Source organism: Danio aesculapii, chromosome 15 (assembly GCF_903798145.1).
Source record: "Danio aesculapii chromosome 15, fDanAes4.1, whole genome shotgun sequence".
Taxonomy (NCBI): Eukaryota; Metazoa; Chordata; class Actinopteri; order Cypriniformes; family Danionidae; genus Danio; species Danio aesculapii.
This window is the reverse complement of record NC_079449.1, coordinates 43,230,369-43,250,692: the sequence shown is the minus strand read 5'-3', so window position 1 is coordinate 43,250,692 and position 20,324 is coordinate 43,230,369. Positions and strand designations below refer to the sequence as shown.

Below are 20,324 nucleotides of genomic sequence, written 5' to 3'. Positions count from 1 at the left end.
CATCGGGTTCTGACATCAACCTGATTTTCATTTCCAAACAAAATGCAACGTCCCCACAATGTTGGGGTACAACGTCAATCTAACGTCACGCTGGTCTCAAGCTCAATATTCTGCCAATGGGGTAAGAAAAATAATCATGTTTTTACCTTGATATAAGATTATTTAGCAGTGAAACAGGTTTAAGATTATTTTTTTTCTACAGAACGAACAAATAGATTGAAAAATAATGTCAAAATATATCCTTTTTTTATTCCACATCGAATTAAATCGATTGTCTGTGTTACATCTTTATTTTATTTTACATAAAAAATGAACATCAACCCACAACAAGTGCTGAATATCCATCAACTCTTGCTGTTTTCAGCATAGACTCACATTAAAATAAATACTACATTCATTTAGAGTGTTTTTGACCAGTGTAAAGTGTTTTTACTGTATACGTTATAGTATTTACTACAACTCTTTGTTAATGAGTGCTCCAGCATACTGTAGTATTAGCTATAGTGAACTGATCTAATACAAAATGTAGTATACTGTAGTTTTTACTATATTAAACAGTAATGTTTTGTAGTACAATTGACCCTATCAGTTGTATAAATCTACACTGTTGCCTTATTAGTTTATATTACTATAGTTGTGATCTTACCATAGTAACTATAGAGTCCTTTACTATAGTAAAGTTCAAAAACACTTTATTATTTACTGTAAATTACTACAGCATTTTTATGTGGGGATTCGATGTTTTCAGGTAGGGAAAACTCCAATTATACAGCACTTCTGCAAGCTGTTATTTAGAGCTGTGTAGCTTGCATGTGCGTGTGTGTGCTTGTGCACGCTTGTGTGTGTGTACACATCCGCCCGAGTCTGAAATGACCTTGTTAAACGTCTGTGGCGGTTTGTGCTGCGGGTCCATCAGATTTACGAGTGAGTGTGTAATGGGGTACACTGAGTCCAGGTGCGGCCCAAGCCTCAATCTCACAGGCTCCATAACAATAATAAAACTATCCAACACACACATACACACACACACACTCACACAGCCAGCAACATTCAAACTCAATACAGCATCCAATTTTCCTCTACTGTACACAAACAGCGGGCTGTGATATGAGTGTCCATGCGGAAGGAGAGTCAGTGTACAACAGATAATCACAGGCACACGAGGGCTGAAAGACAAAGCGAGACTAGATGACTAGCTGTGTCTCCATTCAAAGGTGTTAAATATATGCGCAAAACTGGAATATTCTACAAAACATTCACGAATACAGCATCTAATGAGTCGAAGAGAACTAAATCGTCAATCCTGATAAACTGGCGCCAAATATCATTCATTCATTCATTCTTTCGGTTTAGTCTCTTTATTCATCAGCGGAATGAACCACCAACTCAGGCTGCACGATTCTGGCTAAAATGTGAATCAAGACATTTTATGCTTCAAATCAAGATCAGGATTTGCTCACGATTCTGTAGATGTAAAATATAGATTAATATGAGTAGGCTATTATTATTGCTATCCTCAAACATATGGTAAAGCAACAATAACAATATTAGGCCTATGTGTAGCTCCATTGTAGCTTAAAATGCTCAATTTCATTATTTTGGACTTGAACATACTTTAAAACTGTCCTGTTTGTTAATTCACAGTTGTATTTATGACATCTAAATACAACTATTCATAATTATAAAGTTTATTTATTATGTTTGAGACATGTGCTTGTCATTTGTCATTGACAACAGTATTAGGCCATTTGTTTTCACTGGTAAACTGAGGCATTTGTCATTATCTGGATGGATGAGAAAATCCCCCCCCCCCCCCCCCCATGTGTAAAAGCGATTTGAGTGCCCAGAAAAGCGCTATATAAATGTAAGGTATTATTATTATTATCATTATCAGATTCCCTCTTGCATTATATCCATCATTATATAGGCTAGGGTAGTTATACTGACACAGTAAACATTTATTTTCACGCACAACACTATGGGCCCTATCATACACCCGGCGCAATGCGGCGCAAGGCGCAACGCAATTGTTGTTTGCTAGTTTCAGCTCAGCGCAAGAGTCGTTTTGACGTTTTGCACCACGCTGTTTAAATAGCAAATGCATTTGCGCTCATATGTGCGCCCATAGGCGTTCTGGTCTAAATAAGCAGGCGTGTTGAGGCGCATTGCTGGCGCGTTGCTATTTTGAGGAATTTAAATAACCTGTTCAATAGACCAAATCAAAGCAGGTCTATAATCCAGTGCAGAGCACGTCGCTTACACACTGCTTAATACACACATGGTGTACAGCAATACGCAAAAATCTTTACAAATGAAAAAGAATTAAAGGATTAAAATATTACAAAAAATATAATTTTCTAGCCTACATAAATATAAATACCATACTTTCATGCCTTCTTTATCTCGGGGCTCTTTTTCCATTTATTCATGACAATTTGCTTTTTTATAATGTCCTTATTAGTAGCAGTATTATTTATTTTATGCATGTTTATATTTGTTTTATTAAAAACAAGCTTAGATTTGTCCACCTGTCAGGTTTTAGACCACATATATAGCACGTATAGCACGTGTGTTTGGATATAACTCAGTTTTTTGAACACACTTCGTTATTATTGTTCAGTTATTCCTTTGCTGGAGATTAGAACTGAATTTAGAAATAGTTTTGAAACAAATCTTTGCGCTTAATAAACCAAACTAATTATATAGGCTAATGGATGTCTGTGCTTACAACATGTTTCCCTGTCCACGAGAGTGAAAGCGAAAGTAAACAATGAGGAGGCTCATCTCTCATTCTCGCGCTGTAGATGCTCTGTTTAACAGTTTTCTCGCTAGTGAAGTGTTCAGTTTTTACACTTACAAAGTCGCCATGTAAAAAGCAAATGCACTATAGTGTGACACAACTGACTCTTAAAGGGAATGGGAGATGAGAATCTGATTTATTCTCAAAACACACCTATAACTCATTAAGAGAATAAGCTCAACCCTGCGACAAGGACGTAAGAAGCATCAAGGCGTGCATCAAAGGCACACATAGGTACGCGTTGTCACACCATCTCTAAACATTCAATCCTAAACAACTGAGGAATACAGACAGGCGATGTCAGGTGTTTGTTCTTGTTGCTTAGGGAACAGACGCACACAACGCACACAGTACAGCGCACTCGGTGAGCGAGAGCGACTCTCTTCAGATCAACACGCATGATCGCGTTCATTAAACGAAGCGCTCTAAAGCATATTTTACAAGCAAGGATTCTGACACAGCAACGTGAAGCAGATGCTTTACAAAAGTTGCGTGTAAGGGGGAAACACGTCAAATTTAATGACACATTTGAGGGCTCAAATCAACTTAAGGCAGAGGATTGCACTGTCTCTGAAAGCTTGCGACATCATCTGGCACTTTCAATGAGTACTTACATGGACAACAATGCTCCGATTTTAATATGATTAAGACAATACTCTGATTAAGAGTCTAGACTACCATGTAAACAGTGATTTTTTTATTACCTTAAAGGATCACAGACACATGTGTCGCGAAATGCGGAGAGTGCTCTCCATTAAAAGAGCACTCTTCCACCAGTCCTTACTTAATGAACACATTAAATACCTCAGTTTGTCATGGGGGCATGAATGAAATGTTCCTGAATGAAAGTGAAACTGCAGTTAAAGTTGAAAAATTAAAAATGAAACACCTGAAATTACATGAAACTCTGGAGGAAACATGGATAGCACGGTGACGCAATGGCGTTAATCGATCTATGTACTATTTCAAGAGTTCAAACTTAGCTCATGACTTACGAAGCTTGTTTGGCATGCTGTCCCGGGAGAGAGAGCCCTGAGCTCAAGGGATCCTCGAGTCCAGGGCTCCCTCCCTTTGCGGGGCGAGGGGAGATTGAGCTCAGGGCGATCTCAAGGCTCCCCCGCAGCTAATTCCAAGATGAACTCCCTTAGAGCAAGATGTCTAGTAGAACAGACTTGAGAGCCTATTTGGCTTTGAGGAAAACCGGGGGATCCCGGGAAAACCCATGTGGACGCGTGCCAGCTCCACCCCGAAATGCCGGATGCTATGGCAAGGAGCCAGAGCCGATGGAATTCCTGCTGGGTCACCTATACTGGATAAAGGTGGAAGGAGGGGAAGGCGGGGGGTTTCTTCAAGACGAAAATAGTTGCAAAGAGAAACGAGGATATATATATAGGAACTTATGATGCTTTGATTGGAGGGTTGTGATTAGCTAATATGAGCCAGCTGGGTTAATCATGAGCACGTACTCCTCTCGAAATTAGTTTAAGATATTAAACTTCACAACATGTAAGACAGGATTTTGAAAGGAACATTCAAAAAGTAACTCATGTAAACACCTTGATCATATTATTGTCTTACTCAGATTAAAGCAAATCATTAGATTACTGATAACCATGTAAACATAGTCACAAGGCCTAACCCTAAAAAAAGGAGTTCGGTATTTTGATGACAGCCTATAGTAGTAAGCTAATGGAATTTCATAATGCAAATCTTAAATTCATGCTAAACAACAAATGATCAAAGGAAATATATTAATGCAACTCAAATATATAAAATATGAATTGATGTTTACTTTAAACTTTATTTATATTGTTCTATTAAAATTATTTTTTAAAAGATTTTGTCAAATAAAAGTTTTTTCTAGAGTCATCCACTATAATTGTGTGGCTCAAAAGTATCGGTTCAGGCACCGGTATCGTTTTAAAAGAATCGATTTAGCACCAGTATCGTTTTAAATGTATCGATTTAGCACCGGTATCGTTTTAAAAGTATCGATTTAGCACCGGTATCGTTTTAAAAGTATCGATTTAGCACCGGTATCGTTTTAAAAGTATCGATTTAGCACCGGTATCGAAATAACCTCAAAAGATACCCAACCCTAATCGTGAGTTAGCCTGTGATTCCCACCCCTACTACACTCTCAGAAATAAAGGTACACGAGCTGTCACTGGGGCGGCACCTTTTCAAAAGGTACAAATTTGTCCCTAAAAGGTCCATATTAATACCTCAAGGGTATTAAAAGTACCTAAAAAGTACAAAAGTGTTCCTCTTAAAATTTGTAGGTACTAATATATACTTTTGAGGTACCAATATGGACCCTTTAGGTACAGATCTGTGCCTTTTAAAAAGGTGCCACCCTAGTGACAGCTCACGTACCTTTATTTCTGAGAAAGTAGAAACAAGATAACAAGACTCTAAGTGAGAAAAGCTTATTTTTCCAGTGCAGTCTTGATCTGTGGTCGTGGATCAAGTTCTTCAAGATCTGTTTTTTCCAAAACATTTAAATTAAAGTCAAACATCGAGTCTGCTGGGCTGAGTGTGAGGTTTTGCAGTGTGTGTCTGTGTGTAGTTCAGACACGTTCTGCTAGCGGATGACGGCCTGTTTATCATGCTGACCTGTGGATTCGCAGAGTAAGCACTCGGCACGATTGTTTCTTCATTTCTCACAGAGTTGAAGCGAATATGACAGCTCCATCTCTGCCCAGCGCTGCTCGTTTCTCCATCCGTCACCGGGACGCTTCTAATTAGACGCTAACGGATGCTGGGATTTACGGTGGGATGTGAGCGAGCGTTTGGAGTGTAAATCCTGCATTGATCGGGGAGCATCTCATTTAACAGCGCTGGCGTTAACCTATTAGCGTTTACTAGTATCCTAATGGACACCAACGGGTATATTTCTTAATGCGTTTGAAGAAACCGTGTGGTCCATTAGCACAAGTATAGTGTGGCTTGTTTCTAGTCCATTCATTCATTCAATTTCCTTTGGCTTAGTCCCTTATTTATCAGAGGTCCTCACAGCAGAATGAACCGCCAACAATTCCAGCATATGTTTTACGCAGCGGATGCCCTTCCAACGGGAGGGAGCCCAGGCCTTGAGGATCTTATAAGCTCAGGGCTCATGGGAACATGCTTTATTATCAATCATCAGCTAAGTGTGAACTCTTGAAAAATAACAGTAATAAAACTTATCGCAGTCATTTCTGAGACAGTACATCGAAAGTATGGCTCTGCTCACTTCTGACACAGCTTTTTGGACGCGTCACATTTTTGTTTCTAGTTTCATTAATGAAATAACTTCAAAACGAATTACTGGAAAATGATGGATGTGCTAATAAATACGACTGCTACCTCTTCACTTCCGCTGTTGGCTTCACATCTGGATTGTTTCCTGTTTGTTAAGTATTTCTTGTTTCTTCTGCCTTCATGTATTTTCTTTTGAACAGAACGGCATAACGGCAAACGAATAATTTAGTTTTCTTGTCTAGTTGCACTCCCTTCGTTTCTTTCATCGCAGCAGATTTGTGTATTTCTCCCATAGCGAAGATGAAAGTTGATCTTGGAACGGTGTGTATGGAAAGTTTTGTTTTTTAACTGGCTGTTTGTCAGTGCAGTTTCTCAGCTGTCTGACAAGAAGCGCAATTGTTTTTGAGAAATGCTGCATTGATCTGAAGAGCTGACGGCTGTCATCATCACAGTACAGACATAAAGCTGTTTCTCCATCTGCTCAACACACAACAACACACACTCTCAGCTTAAAGAAGCACAGGCTGAGCTTTTGTCCCACATAAACACACAGGATCAACCATCAATCCTTCAGACAGAAGCAATAGAAGCTTCAGTCTCCATCCACAGGGAGACACGTTTAGATTTCTGTATTGTATAGAAGTGTCAGGGTTCTGCCACTCTGGTCTTGTAAATTCTTGTTTTGGTGGCAGAGTCCGGACACTAGCTCTGTTTTGTCTTGTCCTGTAGTGCTCGGCTCGAGTTTTCTTGGGTCGAGCACTTGTTTTGTCATTGTCTGGGTGCGCGTCATCAAAGGTGCGTGCGGACCGTGCGCGCTCCCGCTTGACGCGGGCGCGCGGGGTCTGCGCGTCCTTGGGACGCGCGCTCTTGTACTCGTGTTTGTTTTGTTTCGTCAGCATCGCGCTGTTTCATTCTCAGCGTCTCCGTCTTGTTGGTTTCGGTTTTGGTTGGCGCTGAGATGAAACATGCGCGTTGCATTTATGTGAGCGCACGGTAAGGTGTTCACTTATCGTGTGCTCGTGTCTTGCGTTTGTTGTCAAAGCACGTGGCTCTGTGTTTACATTGGTCGCGTGCTTTTGTTGTGTGCTTTGTGTCTTGTCATACGAACACGCGGTTAATGAGTTCTCTCATTGGCTGCGTGTTCTAGTCTTGTTTAATGTGAGCACCTGGCTTGTGTTGTCTCTTTGTGTCAGGTGCTCTCCCGTCTATTGTCTAGTCCCACCCTCCTTGTTAACCCATTATTAGTTAATTATGTTCATCTGTTGTGTATTAATTTAACCCTGCTTATATTCTCCTGATGTCTGCTGTCCTGTGCCAGTTCGTTGTCGATATTTCCCTGTCCTGTCGTGTCCAGCCCTACCTTGCCCAGCCAACCCAGTCTAGTTTGCTTTTGCTTTATTATTCAGTGTTTTCCCCCTCGGGGTGGTTTTTGTTGTTCTTTTGTTTTATTTTATTAAATAAATTTTACTTTACTCTGCATTTGGGTCCTCGCCCCTTTTTCCCCTTACTCCGATCGTGACAGTACGAACTGGCCAAATGAGGACCCAGCAGAGTGAAGACAGCCCGTTCTCCAGCCGCATGCTGCAGCTCATCAGTCTGCAGTCACTGCGGCAACGTGGCATGAAGGTGGGAAAGTTTGCGGCTAAATTTGGTGTGGCAGCAGAGGGGCTGGGGTTCAATGACCAAGCCCTGGTGAACCTCCTCAACTATGCCCTCGACAAGCCCCTCAATATCCAGCAGATGCTTGAGTTGGGAGGGCTGTCTTACCATCAGTTTGTGGAGCATCTGGTTCGTCAGTCGGCTCATGGTGAAACTCCTGATCCCAGCTTTCTGCTGTCCTCTGCTCTGAAACGGAGAGGAGAGAGGCCATCTCTCACCACCATCACGAGCACCATCTCCCAGCCTATGACCAACCCCCAAGGGTTAACCCGCACCCAAAAGCGGAGGCTGAAGAGGAAGGCCTCTTCAGCGAGGGTTGCTCCAGCCCCAGAGCGCCCGCCAGTGTCGGCTCCAGCCCCAGAGCGCCCGCCAGTGTCGGCTCCAGCCCCAGAGCGCCCGCCAGTGTCGGCTCCAGCCCCAGAGCGCCCGCCAGTGTCGGCTCCAGCCCCAGAGCGCCCGCCAGTGTCGGCTCCAGCCCCAGAGCGCCCGCCAGTGTCGGCTCCAGCCCCAGAGCGCCCGCCAGTGTCGGCTCCAGCCCCAGAGCGCCCGCCAGTGTCGGCTCCAGCCCCAGAGCGCCGCCCCGTGCCGGCTCCAGCCCCAGAGCGCCGCCCCGTGCCGGCTCCAGCCCCGGTCATTGCCTTGCCGGCACCACCCAGACGTCTTGCCCTGCCGGACCCAGCCCCGGTCATTGCCCTGCCGGCACCACCCAGACGTCTTGCCCCGCCGGCCCCAGCGTGGCTCATTGCCCTGCCGGCACCACCCAGACGTCTTGCCTTGCCGGCACCACCCAGACGTCTAGCCCTGCCGGCACCACCCAGACGTCTAGCCCTGCCGGCACCACCCAGACGTCTAGCCCTGCCGGCACCACCCAGACGTCTAGCCCTGCCGGCACCACCCAGACGTCTAGCCCTGCCGGCACCACCCAGACGTCTAGCCCTGCCGGCACCACCCAGACGTCTAGCCCTGCCGGCTCCATCCAGACGTCTTGCCCTGCCGGTCCCAGCCCGGCTCCTTGCCTTGCCGGCACCATCCAGACGTCTTGCCCTGCCGGCCCCAGCCCGGCTCCTTGCCCTGCCGGCTCCCCACGGGCCTCCAACCCAGCCGGCTCCCCACGGGCCTCCACCCCAGCCGGCTCCCCACGGGCCTCCTGTCCAGCCGGCTCCAGCCCTGCCGGCTCCCCGCAGGCCTTCATCCCAGCCGGCTCCCCACAGGCCTCCTGTCCAGCCGGCTCCAGCCCTGCCGGCTCCCCACAGGCCTCCTGTCCAGCCGGCTCCCCTCAGGCCTCCTGTCCAGCCGGCTCCCCATAGTCCTCCTGTCCAGCCGGCTCCCCTCAGGCCTTCAGTCAAGCCGCCTCCAGCTTTGGTGGCTCCCCTCAGGCCTCCTGTCCAGCCGGCGCCCTGCAGGCCTTCAGTCAAGCCGACTCCAGTCCTGCCGGCTCCCCACAAGCCTCCTGTCCAGCCGGCTCCCCTCAGGCCTTCAGTCAAGCCGCCTCCAGCTTTGGTGGCTCCCCTCAGGCCTTCAGTCAAGCCGCCTCCAGCTTTGGTGGCTCCCCTCAGGCCTCCTGTCCAGCCGGCGTCCTGCAGGCCTTCAGTCAAGCCGACTCCAGTCAAGCCGGCTCCCCACAGGCCTCCTGTCCAGTCGGCGACCTTCAGGCCTTCAGTCAAGCCGCCCCCAGCCCTGCCGGCTCCCCACAGGCCTCCAGCCCTGCTGGCTCCCATCAGGCAACCTGCCTTGTCTCCCCTGACAGACTGTCCCTGGGTCGTCCCTCCTGCTCCTCCCTGGTGTGCCCCTCTACCACCCTGGACGGACTCTCCGGCTCAGCCCTGGTTTCCTGCCGGGGCTTTTGACCCATTGAACCCGCCCTGGACTGTCCCTCTGGTCCCGCCCTGGACTGTACCTCCTGTCCCTCCCTGGTCTTGCCCTCCCATCCCTCCCTTGTTCGTTTTGTTGGGTCTGGCATGGCTCCCCTCCCTCCCCCCCTTTATGTTGTCTTGCCTGTTCACTTCCCTGTCTTGTGTTTGTTGATGTTGCCTGTTTTGTTGTCTTGTGGTGTTTCTTGTTTGTCTTGTACCTTGTTGGATGTTCCCTTTAGGGACGCCAGGTGGCGTCCCTTTTGGGGGGGGCTAGTGTCAGGGTTCTGCCACTCTGGTCTTGTAAATTCTTGTTTTGGTGGCAGAGTCCGGACACTAGCTCTGTTTTGTCTTGTCCTGTAGTGCTCGGCTCGAGTTTTCTTGGGTCGAGCACTTGTTTTGTCATTGTCTGGGTGCGCGTCATCAAAGGTGCGTGCGGACCGTGCGCGCTCCCGCTTGACGCGGGCGCGCGGGGTCTGCGCGTCCTTGGGACGCGCGCTCTTGTACTCGTGTTTGTTTTGTTTCGTCAGCATCGCGCTGTTTCATTCTCAGCGTCTCCGTCTTGTTGGTTTCGGTTTTGGTTGGCGCTGAGATGAAACATGCGCGTTGCATTTATGTGAGCGCACGGTAAGGTGTTCACTTATCGTGTGCTCGTGTCTTGCGTTTGTTGTCAAAGCACGTGGCTCTGTGTTTACATTGGTCGCGTGCTTTTGTTGTGTGCTTTGTGTCTTGTCATACGAACACGCGGTTAATGAGTTCTCTCATTGGCTGCGTGTTCTAGTCTTGTTTAATGTGAGCACCTGGCTTGTGTTGTCTCCTTGTGTCAGGTGCTCTCCCGTCTATTGTCTAGTCCCACCCTCCTTGTTAACCCATTATTAGTTAATTATGTTCATCTGTTGTGTATTAATTTAACCCTGCTTATATTCTCCTGATGTCTGCTGTCCTGTGCCAGTTCGTTGTCGATATTTCCCTGTCCTGTCGTGTCCAGCCCTACCTTGCCCAGCCAACCCAGTCTAGTTTGCTTTTGCTTTATTATTCAGTGTTTTCCCCCTCGGGGTGGTTTTTGTTGTTCTTTTGTTTTATTTTATTAAATAAATTTTACTTTACTCTGCATTTGGGTCCTCGCCCCTTTTTCCCCTTACTCCGATCGTGACAAGAAGAGCTGAAAAAATGTTCCAGAAATTGATTCTGCTAATTTCAGCATACATCGATATTCTGTCCTGAATCGATTCTGAGCTTAGTTATAACTACAGACGGCGCTCTAGACTAGTTTAACAGCAGACGGCGCTCTAGACTAGTTTAACAGCAGAGGGCGCTCTAGGCTAGTGTTTAACAGCAGACAGCGCTCTAGGCTAGTGTTTAACAGCAGACGGCGCTCTAGGCTAGTTTAACAGCAGACAGCGCTCTAGGCTAGTTTAACAGCAGATGGCGCTCTAGACTAGTTTAACAGCAGAAGGCACTCTAGGCTAGTGATTAACAGCAGACGGCGCTCTAGGCTAGTTTTTAACAGCAGACGGTGCTCTAGGCTAGTTTAACAGCAGACGGCGCTCTAGGCTAGTGATTAACAGCAGATGGCGCTCTAGGCTAGTGTTTAACAGCAGACGGCGCTCTAGGCTAGTTTTTAACAGCAGACGGTGCTCTAGGCTAGTTTAACAGCAGACGGCGCTCTAGGCTAGTGATTAACAGCAGATGGCGCTCTAGGCTAGTGTTTAACAGCAGACGGCGCTCTAGGCTAGTTTTAAACAGCAGACAGCGCTCTAGGCTAGTTTAACAGCAGTAGGCGCTCTAGGTTAGTGTTTAACAGCAGACGGTGCTCTAATCTAGTGTTTAACAGGAGACGGCACTCTAGGCTAGTGTTTAACAGCAGACGGCGCTCTAGGCTAGTTTAACAGCAGACGGCGGTCTAGACTAGTTTAACAGCAGAGGGCGCTCTAGGCTAGTGTTTAACAGCAGACAGCGCTCTAGGCTAGTTTAACAGCAGACAGCGCTCTAGGCTAGTTTAACAGCAGATGGCGCTCTAGACTAGTTTAACAGCAGAAGGCACTCTAGGCTAGTGTTTAACAGCAGACGGCGCTCTAGGCTAGTTTTTAACAGCAGACGGTGCTCTAGGCTAGTTTAACAGCAGTAGGCGCTCTAGGTTAGTGTTTAACAGCAGACGGTGCTCTAATCTAGTGTTTAACAGGAGACGGCACTCTAGGCTAGTGTTTAACAGCAGACGGCGCTCTAGGCTAGTTTAACAGCAGACGGCGCTCTAGACTAGTTTAACAGCAGAGGGCGCTCTAGGCTAGTGTTTAACAGCAGACAGCGCTCTAGGCTAGTTTAACAGCAGACAGCGCTCTAGGCTAGTTTAACAGCAGATGGCGCTCTAGACTAGTTTAACAGCAGAAGGCACTCTAGGCTAGTGTTTAACAGCAGACGGCGCTCTAGGCTAGTTTTTAACAGCAGACGGTGCTCTAGGCTAGTTTAACAGCAGACGGCGCTCTAGGCTAGTGATTAACAGCAGATGGCGCTCTAGGCTAGTTTAACAGCAGTAGGTGCTCTAGGCTAGTGTTTAACAGCAGACGGTGCTCTAATCTAGTGTTTAACAGGAGACGGCACTCTAGGCTAGTGTTTAACAGCAGACAGCGCTCTAGGCTAGTGTTTAACAGCAGACGGCGCTCTAGGCTAGTGTTTAACAGCAGACGGCGCTCTAGGCTAGTGTTGAACAGCAGACGGCGCTCTAGGCTAGTGTTTAACAGCAGACGGCGCTCTAGGCTAGTATTTAATAGCAGACAGCGCTCTAGGCTAGTGTTTAACAGCAGAAGGCGCTCTAGGCTAGTGTTTAACAGCAGACGGCGCTCTAGGCTAGTGTTTAACAGCAGACGGCGCTCTAGGCTAGTGTTGAACAGCAGACGGCGCTCTAGGCAAGTGTTTAACAGCAGACGGCGCTCTAGGCTAGTGTTTAACAGCAGACAGCACTCTAGGCTAGTGTTTAACAGCAGATGGCGCTCTGGGCTAGTGTTTAACAACAGATGGCGCTCTAGGCTAGTGTTTAACAGCAGACAGTGTTCTAGACTAGTTTAACAGCAGATGGCGCTCTAGGCTAGTGTTTAACAGCAGACAGCACTCTAGGCTAGTGTTTAACAGCAGATGGCGCTCTGGGCTAGTGTTTAACAACAGATGGCGCTCTAGGCTAGGGTTTAACAGCAGACAGCGCTCTAGGCTAGGGTTTAACAGCAGACAGCGCTCTAGGCTAGTGTTTAACAGCAGACTGTGCTCTAATCTAGTGTTTAACAGCAGACGGTGCTCTAATCTAGTGTTTAACAGCAGACGACACTCTAGGCTACTTTTTAAAAGTAGATGGCGCTCTAGGCTAGTTTTAAACAGCGGACGGCGCTCCAGGCTAGTTGTTAATAGTAGATGGTGCTCTAGGCTAGTTTTAAACAGCAGACGAAGCTCTAGGCTAGTGTTTAACAGCAGACGAAGCTCTAGCCTACTTTTTAAAAGTAGATGGCGCTCTAGGCTAGTTTTAAACAGCGGACGGCGCTCTAGGCTAGTTTTAATAGTAGATGGTGCTCTAGGCTAGTTTTAAAAAGCAGACGAAGCTCTAGGGTAATAACCATACAGCTGAAGTCAGAATTATTCACCCTCCTGTGAATTTGTTTTTTTTTTTTATAATTTCTCAAATGATGTTGAACAGATTCAGGAATATTTCACAGTATTTCCTATAATATTTTTTCTTCTTGAGAAAATCTTACTAGTTTTATTTCAGTTAGAATAAAAGCAGTTTTTTAATTGTTTTTAAACCCATTTGTCAATTTTAGGTCAATATTATTAATTCTGACTTCAACTGCATGTGAACGTCAGAGGAATGTCGTGTTTTCAGAGTAAATAACAGCAGATTCACCATATCAATCACTGTGAGCAGCAGTTCATGTCCTGCAGAAGTGTGTATGGTGTGCAGCAGACTGTAAGTGTGTAAGGCGTGAGCCATTATCATCAGCTCATCAATACACTAATGGAGGGTGTGTTTCTTCAAGGCCTTTAAACACTTTCTTCCATTAGTGATCTTGTATCGGACGCCTGATAGGATTTTCTTTATTGCTGATCGAAATGTACATTAAATCCTCCTCTGGTTTATCAGTGTGTGTTTCTTAAGCTCGAGTGCTGTAATGTGATCTTAGCACAACACTTTGCTCACGGTTTGATGCATGATTCCGTCTTTTGTTTGTCTTGTAACACACCATGTATTCCAGTATCTCTGATGTAGTGAGCTCTTATGTTTTATGTGAACTGCCAACTATTCCATCTTATGTTTTACACAGCGGATGCCCTTCCAATTGCAACCCAGTACTGGGAAACACCCATACACACTCATTCTCACACACACACTCATACACTATGGCCAATTTAGTTCATCAATTGCCCTATAGCACATGTGTTTGGACTGTGGGGGGAAACTGAAGCACCCAGAGGAAACCCACGCGAACACGAGGAGAACATGCAAACTCCACACAGAAACTGACCCACGTGATAATTAATCATGTTTGACCAAGCCGCAATCACTCAATATGGGATTTAAAAAACTCAGTTTGTGATTAGAAAAAAATTTAGACAGCGCCCTCTAGTGGATTTGTCATCTGAAACGTGCAATAAAGCGTACCCGGAGCAACGCAGTTTACATTTCACAAAAATAAAACATGGGACTGAACCATGTATTTCAGACTCGCAAACATGTAGCCGGGACTCGAACTAGTGACCTTCTTGCTGTGAGGCCACAGTGCTAACCACTGAGCCACAGTTGTCACATGGAATATTATGAAGTTATTTTATTTCACCCTGTTGTTGCATGAATTTGTGATGTTATTTCATGCAAATCAAATTCTTGCATCAGTTTTGGCGCCGGTTTATCAGGAAGTGACAGAATTGGCAAATGTCTATGCAATATTCCAGCTATCATGTCAATATGGAGCAAAATCTCTGAGGAGTATTTCCAGTGCCTTGTTGAATCTCTGCCATGAAGGATTAAGGCAGTTCTGAAGGCAAAAGCGGGTCCAACCCAGAATTAGTAAAGTATACCTAATAAAGTGGCCGGTGAGTGTATATAAAAATAATAAATAATAATAAACAATTTTAACTATAAACACTTGGACACTTTAACATTGGAGTCAATGAAACTGTGCTCTGTTTTGTAGCCAGCCCCAAGTGGCCAGTCGATGAACTGCAGTTTCAGTCACTTCCGTATTGGCTTCACAAGAGAGAACGGAAGTTTGCCGCTTGGTCAAACGTGATTAAATATTCCATCATTTCAGCAATGATTGTATTCATGCTTTTTTTAGCCATTTGTCTGAAAATACTCTGAAAAAGTCTTTTATAACTCAATGTTGTGTTATTGCTATTCCTCTGTTGTGATTGGCCCTGTAATGGCTGCTCACGGCTTTATTATTTGTCTGCTTTTATGTTCTTACAAGTGTTTTCTTCCATCCCAGTTTTCCGCACCGTAGCAATCATAATCCCCTAATAGAGACTATAAAACCAGAAATGAGTGTATCAGACCAAAAACACACATTTAGTGTGAGCAATGAAACATCTGCTATTGTTGCTGCCATACATCTACTCTCAAATGTGAGTAATCTACAGTGTGTTTAAAAGCACCGCGCTGCAGGGGAAACACAAATAAACAAAACAAATGTGTTTTCCGTTAGCATAGCCGTCGTTTTCCTGCATAACTGGCCTGACGTGAGGGAAGCGATGGCACACAATCTGCTGGATGATTGTAAATGAACACACAGCGGGGCAGAGGTGGAGACGTGGCCCGGCACATTCATTTTCACTTCATTAATTCAGCCGTCTAGACTCAATTACTCCACTCAGACCACGCTTAACAAGTATAAATGTGTTTATGGTAGGGAAAAGTTTCAGGTTGTGTGTGTCGAACTACTTTCTCACATTATCGATTAATCATGGAAACAACCCAAGCCACTTCTGCGGACTGTGATGCCAAGAAAACCTGGAATTATTCCAGAACTGTGCAGTTTTGCAATATTAATCAACAGCCCTTGCAATATAATCTAGCAGTCATTTGCATAAGCTGAACAGGCTGATGACAACACACTGCAGTAAACTACTGAGACTAGAGTTCAACAGCAATCACTCAATATGGGATTTAAAAAACTCAATTTGTGATTCACAAAAAAATGTAGACAGCGCCCTCAAGTGGATTTGTCATCTGAAACGTGCAATAAAGCGTACCCGGAGCAACGTATTTTACATTTCACAAAAAAAATGTACTGAACCATGTTTTTCAGACTTGCAAACATGTAGACAGCGCCCTCTAGTGGATTTGTCATCTGAAACGTGCAATAAAGCGTACCCGGAGCAACGTATTTTACATTTCACAAAAAAAATGTACTGAACCATGTTTTTCAGACTTGCAAACATGTAGACAGCGCCCTCTAGTGGATTTGTCATCTGAACTGTACAACGAAACGTACCCGGAGCAACGTATTTTACATTTCACCAAAAAAACATGGGACTGAACCATGTATTTCAGACTCGCAAACATGTAGACAGCGCCCTCTAGTGGATTTGTCATCTGAAACGTGCAATAAAGCGTACCCGGAGCAACGTATTTTACATTTCCCAAAAAAAACATGGACTGAACCATGTATTTCAGACTCGCAAACATGTAGACAGCGCCCTCTAGTGGATTTGTCATCTGAAACGTACAATAAAGCGTACCTGGAGCAACGTATTTTACATTTAAAAAAAAAACATGGACTGAACCATGTATTTCAGACTCGCAAACATGTAGACAGCGCCCTCTAGTGGATTTGTTATCTGAAACGTGCAATAAAGTGTACCCGGAGCAACGTATTTTACATTTCACAAAAAAACATGGACTGAACCATGTTTTTCAGACTCGCAAACATGTAGATAGCGCCCTCTTGTGGATTTGTCATCTGAAACGTGCAATAAAGCATACCTGGAGCAACGTATTTTACATTTCACCAAAAAAACATGGGACTGAACCATGTATTTCAGACTTGCAAACATGTAGACAGCGCCCTCTAGTGGATTTGTCATCTGAAACGTAGAATAAAGTGTACCTGGAGCAATGTATTTTACATTTCACCAAAAAAACATGGGACTGAACCATGTATTTCACACTCGCAAACATGTAGACAGTGCCCTCTAGTGGATTTGTCATCTGAAACGTGCAATGAAACGTACCCGGAGCAACGTATTTTACATTTCACCAAAAAAACATGGGACTGAACCATGTATTTCAGACTCGCAAACATGTAGACAGCGCCCTCTAGTGGATTTGTCATCTGAAACGTGCAATAAAGCGTACCCGGAGCAACGTATTTTACATTTCACAAAAAAAACATGGACTGAACCATGTATTTCAGACTCGCAAACATGTAGACAGCACCCTCTAGTGGATTTGTCATCTGAAACGTACAATAAAGCGTACCTGGAGCAACGTATTTTACATTTAAAAAAAAAACATGGACTGAACCATGTATTTCAGACTCGCAAACATGTAGGCAGCGCCCTTTAGTGGATTTGTCATCTGAAACGTGCAATAAAGCGTACCCGGAGCAACGTATTTTACATTTCACCAAAAAAACATGGGACTGAACCATGTATTTCAGACTCGCAAACATGTAGACAGCGCCCTCTAGTGGATTTGTCATCTGAAACGTGCAACGAAACGTACCCGGAGCAACGTATTTTACATTTCACCAAAAAAACATGGGACTAAACCATGTATTTCAGACTCGCAAACATGTAGACAGCGCCCTCTTCAGTGGATTTGTCATCTGAAACGTGGAACGAAACGTACCCGGAGCAACGTATTTTACATTTCACAAAAACATGGACTGAACCATGTATTTCAGACTCGCAAACATGTAGACAGCGCCCTCTAGTGGATTTGTCATCTGAAACGTACAATAAAACGTACCTGGAGCAACGTATTTTACATTTCACCAAAAAAACATGGACTGAACCATGTATTTCAGACTCGCAAACATGTAGACAGTGCCCTCTAGTGGCTTTGTCATATGAAACGTGCAATAAATTGTACCTGGAGCAACATATTTTACATTTCACAAAAAAAACATGGACTGAACCATTTCACAAAAAACTGTAGACTGAGGCTAGTATTTCAAATAGAAACTCAGCACATCGAGCATGAAGACTAGCGTTTACACAAATGTTAACTAGATCTGCCATCTCTTGCTCCAAACACTACAAGACAATCACAGCTTCACTAATCAATCAACATAATTCAGCCAATTAAACAGTAATTAGAGAGCCGGGCATCAGGCCAGCAGATCTGACCTCAGTGTGTGCTGTCCTCAGGTCAGTGATCGAATCCATCTCTGCTGATCACACCTGTGTGTTTTCACCAGTCAGCTGAGCTCAGACCTCCACACTGCATCACAGAGAGCAAGAGGAGATATTTCACAACATATGAAGATGTTGACGTTCTACTGCAACATTCATGATTTCTCAATGAGCAATAATTCTTCAGATGTGGCTTCGTCAATGATTAATGGATTTTTAAATGCCTACCTGGGGTTGGGGTATAAAATATATCAGGTGACCTTTCTCTTTATATTTTGCAGTTACATGCTGAGTCTCTGTAATAAAACACCATGAGAGTGTAATGTAAACTTCTCCTCACCCTTCCAGCTTTGGTTGCTGTGGCTCTTCAACACAGCTGAGATGACCAGACCTGAAAAACAAACAGCAGTCAACAGTATTATGCTCGATTATCCCCATGTGAGTAATAAAATGGCAGACTATGATGATCCTGAAGACATTTGCATTGCATTTGATGGCTCCCGGTTATATTTTCTATTACTTGAGGCTCATTCTACAGTGATTCAACATGTTACGTTCTTATAAATCATTAATACACCACCTTGATTCAAACTTCCTCACAGTGCTTCAGTATTATTCTTCTTCTATTGTTAGTCCCTCAAGTCTTGAGCATCTGTCTGCGCTCCCAAAGAGTGTTTCACTGCATTCACCGCATTCATTGCATTTCGGCTTGTATGTGCATGTGAATTATTTTTGTGAGCATATATAAATATTTTGCTTGCATGCATGTGAATTGGGTCAAGCATATGTACATCATGACTACTATGAATACCAATTAAGTAGGGGTGGGCGGTACAACGGTGTCATAGTCATCACCGGTGTGACATTGCGCCACGACATGGGTTTTCTAATACCGTCAATACCGTAATAAATCAATTATGCGCCTTGAACGGCTGCATTTACATCAATAATAGCTAATTGTAAATAATAAGGCATTCAATTTTCTTCAAACGTTCAGTTCTGAATACATGTCCTTATACTACAGGGCTCGAAATTGCAACCATTTTGGTCGCATGAGCGCCCGAAATGTAATCTATGCGCCCTCATAATATATTTGGGAGCATTTGTGTGTCTGAATATAATGGTTGTAGTGCAATCTGATTTGATTTTCTCTAAAAACTTGCTGAATCGCACTACCCTGCTGCTGTATTGGTTCATATTAGCTGTCAGTCACTCAACGCTTCCCGCTGTCAGATAACAGGGAGCTTTTGTTACTGCAGGAAATGCAAACGGCTGAAGAGTGAAAAGTGCACAGGTTTGCAAACCTCACCTAAAGTTATAATAATAATAATAATAATAATGGCGCAGATGACAGCGATCATGACATGAGGTAAATGTTGATCCGCCAGCTGAGATTAATCGAGTGTTTTCGGAGAAGGTGCCCGAATCTCGATGCGTTGCATTCACCGCTTGTTCAGCGCAAATGTCCGCTAAATATAAAATCTAACACTGTACACATCATCGCCAAAGAAACTCACCTTTACTAAGTTTACACTGAAACTACGGCTCATAACAAAGAGCAGTATTGCGCTGGTGGTCATCGCGAGAATCCTGCTCTGTCTGCTCATAAATTGGTGCGGCTGACTCACCTGCTTTGTTCCACCAACACAGAGAAATGAAGATCAGCTCATAACGAGACGGAGCATTTACAATGACCCAAACCAAAACTTTTAAAGAGTGATAGAAGTGAGACTTTCTTTTGTCCGTTCTTCCTTGAGATGTATATTATTTTGCTATTGAAAGTAATACCATGATATTATACCGTCACCGTTCAAAAGATGAAAAATACCGTGATATTAATTTTAGGTCATTTCGCCCACCCCTACTATTAAGACGCTTCTGACTCCATAATATTTAGACGGTTCACTCACATTACTATTAATGTTGAAAAGTGCAATGATCAGTATGGCCGCCACATCGAAGGAAAACCCGCCTTCGTCAGCCAATCGTCAGTCTTTATAGACATGCAGTTCTGTGGGGGGAGGGGCCTGTACTGATTCACTTGTTTACTCTGGTAAGCCCTGTCTTTTGGTGAATACTCTGTGTTGACTTTGGCAGGAAATAAGACACATCCTGTCAGGGTTCAGGGTGAGGGAAAGGAAGTGATGACTCAAATGCAGCACAATGGGTTGTTAATTAATTCATTCCTTCACTTTCTTTTCGGCTTAGTCCCTTTATTAATCAGGGGTCGCCACAGCGGAATGAACCACCAACTTATCCAGCATATGTTTTACACAGCGGATGCCCTTCCAGCTGCCATCCATCACTTGGAAACACCTATACATTCTTAGTACCCAATTCACCTGTATCGCATGCGTTTGACCTTGTGGGGGAAACCGGAGCACCTGGAGGAAACCCACGCAAACGCAGGGAGAACATGCAAACTCCACACAGAA

The 20,324-nt window shown here is 44.6% G+C and overlaps 1 protein-coding gene across 1 annotated transcript in view; it reads right to left on the bottom strand.

The window, feature by feature from the left end:
- Positions 1–18,256, bottom strand: part of schip1 (schwannomin interacting protein 1) — a 276,819-nt gene extending 258,563 nt beyond the window's left edge. Inside the window, exons 1-2 of the mRNA XM_056474002.1 lie at positions 18,230–18,256; positions 17,884–17,977 (exon numbers count right to left, since the gene is read on the bottom strand). Coding sequence (XP_056329977.1) covers positions 17,884–17,922 — 39 coding nt within the window. The 5' untranslated portion in view covers positions 17,923–17,977; positions 18,230–18,256. The remainder of the gene's footprint in view (positions 1–17,883; positions 17,978–18,229) is intronic.
- Between the last annotated feature and the right edge of the window lie 2,068 nt (positions 18,257–20,324).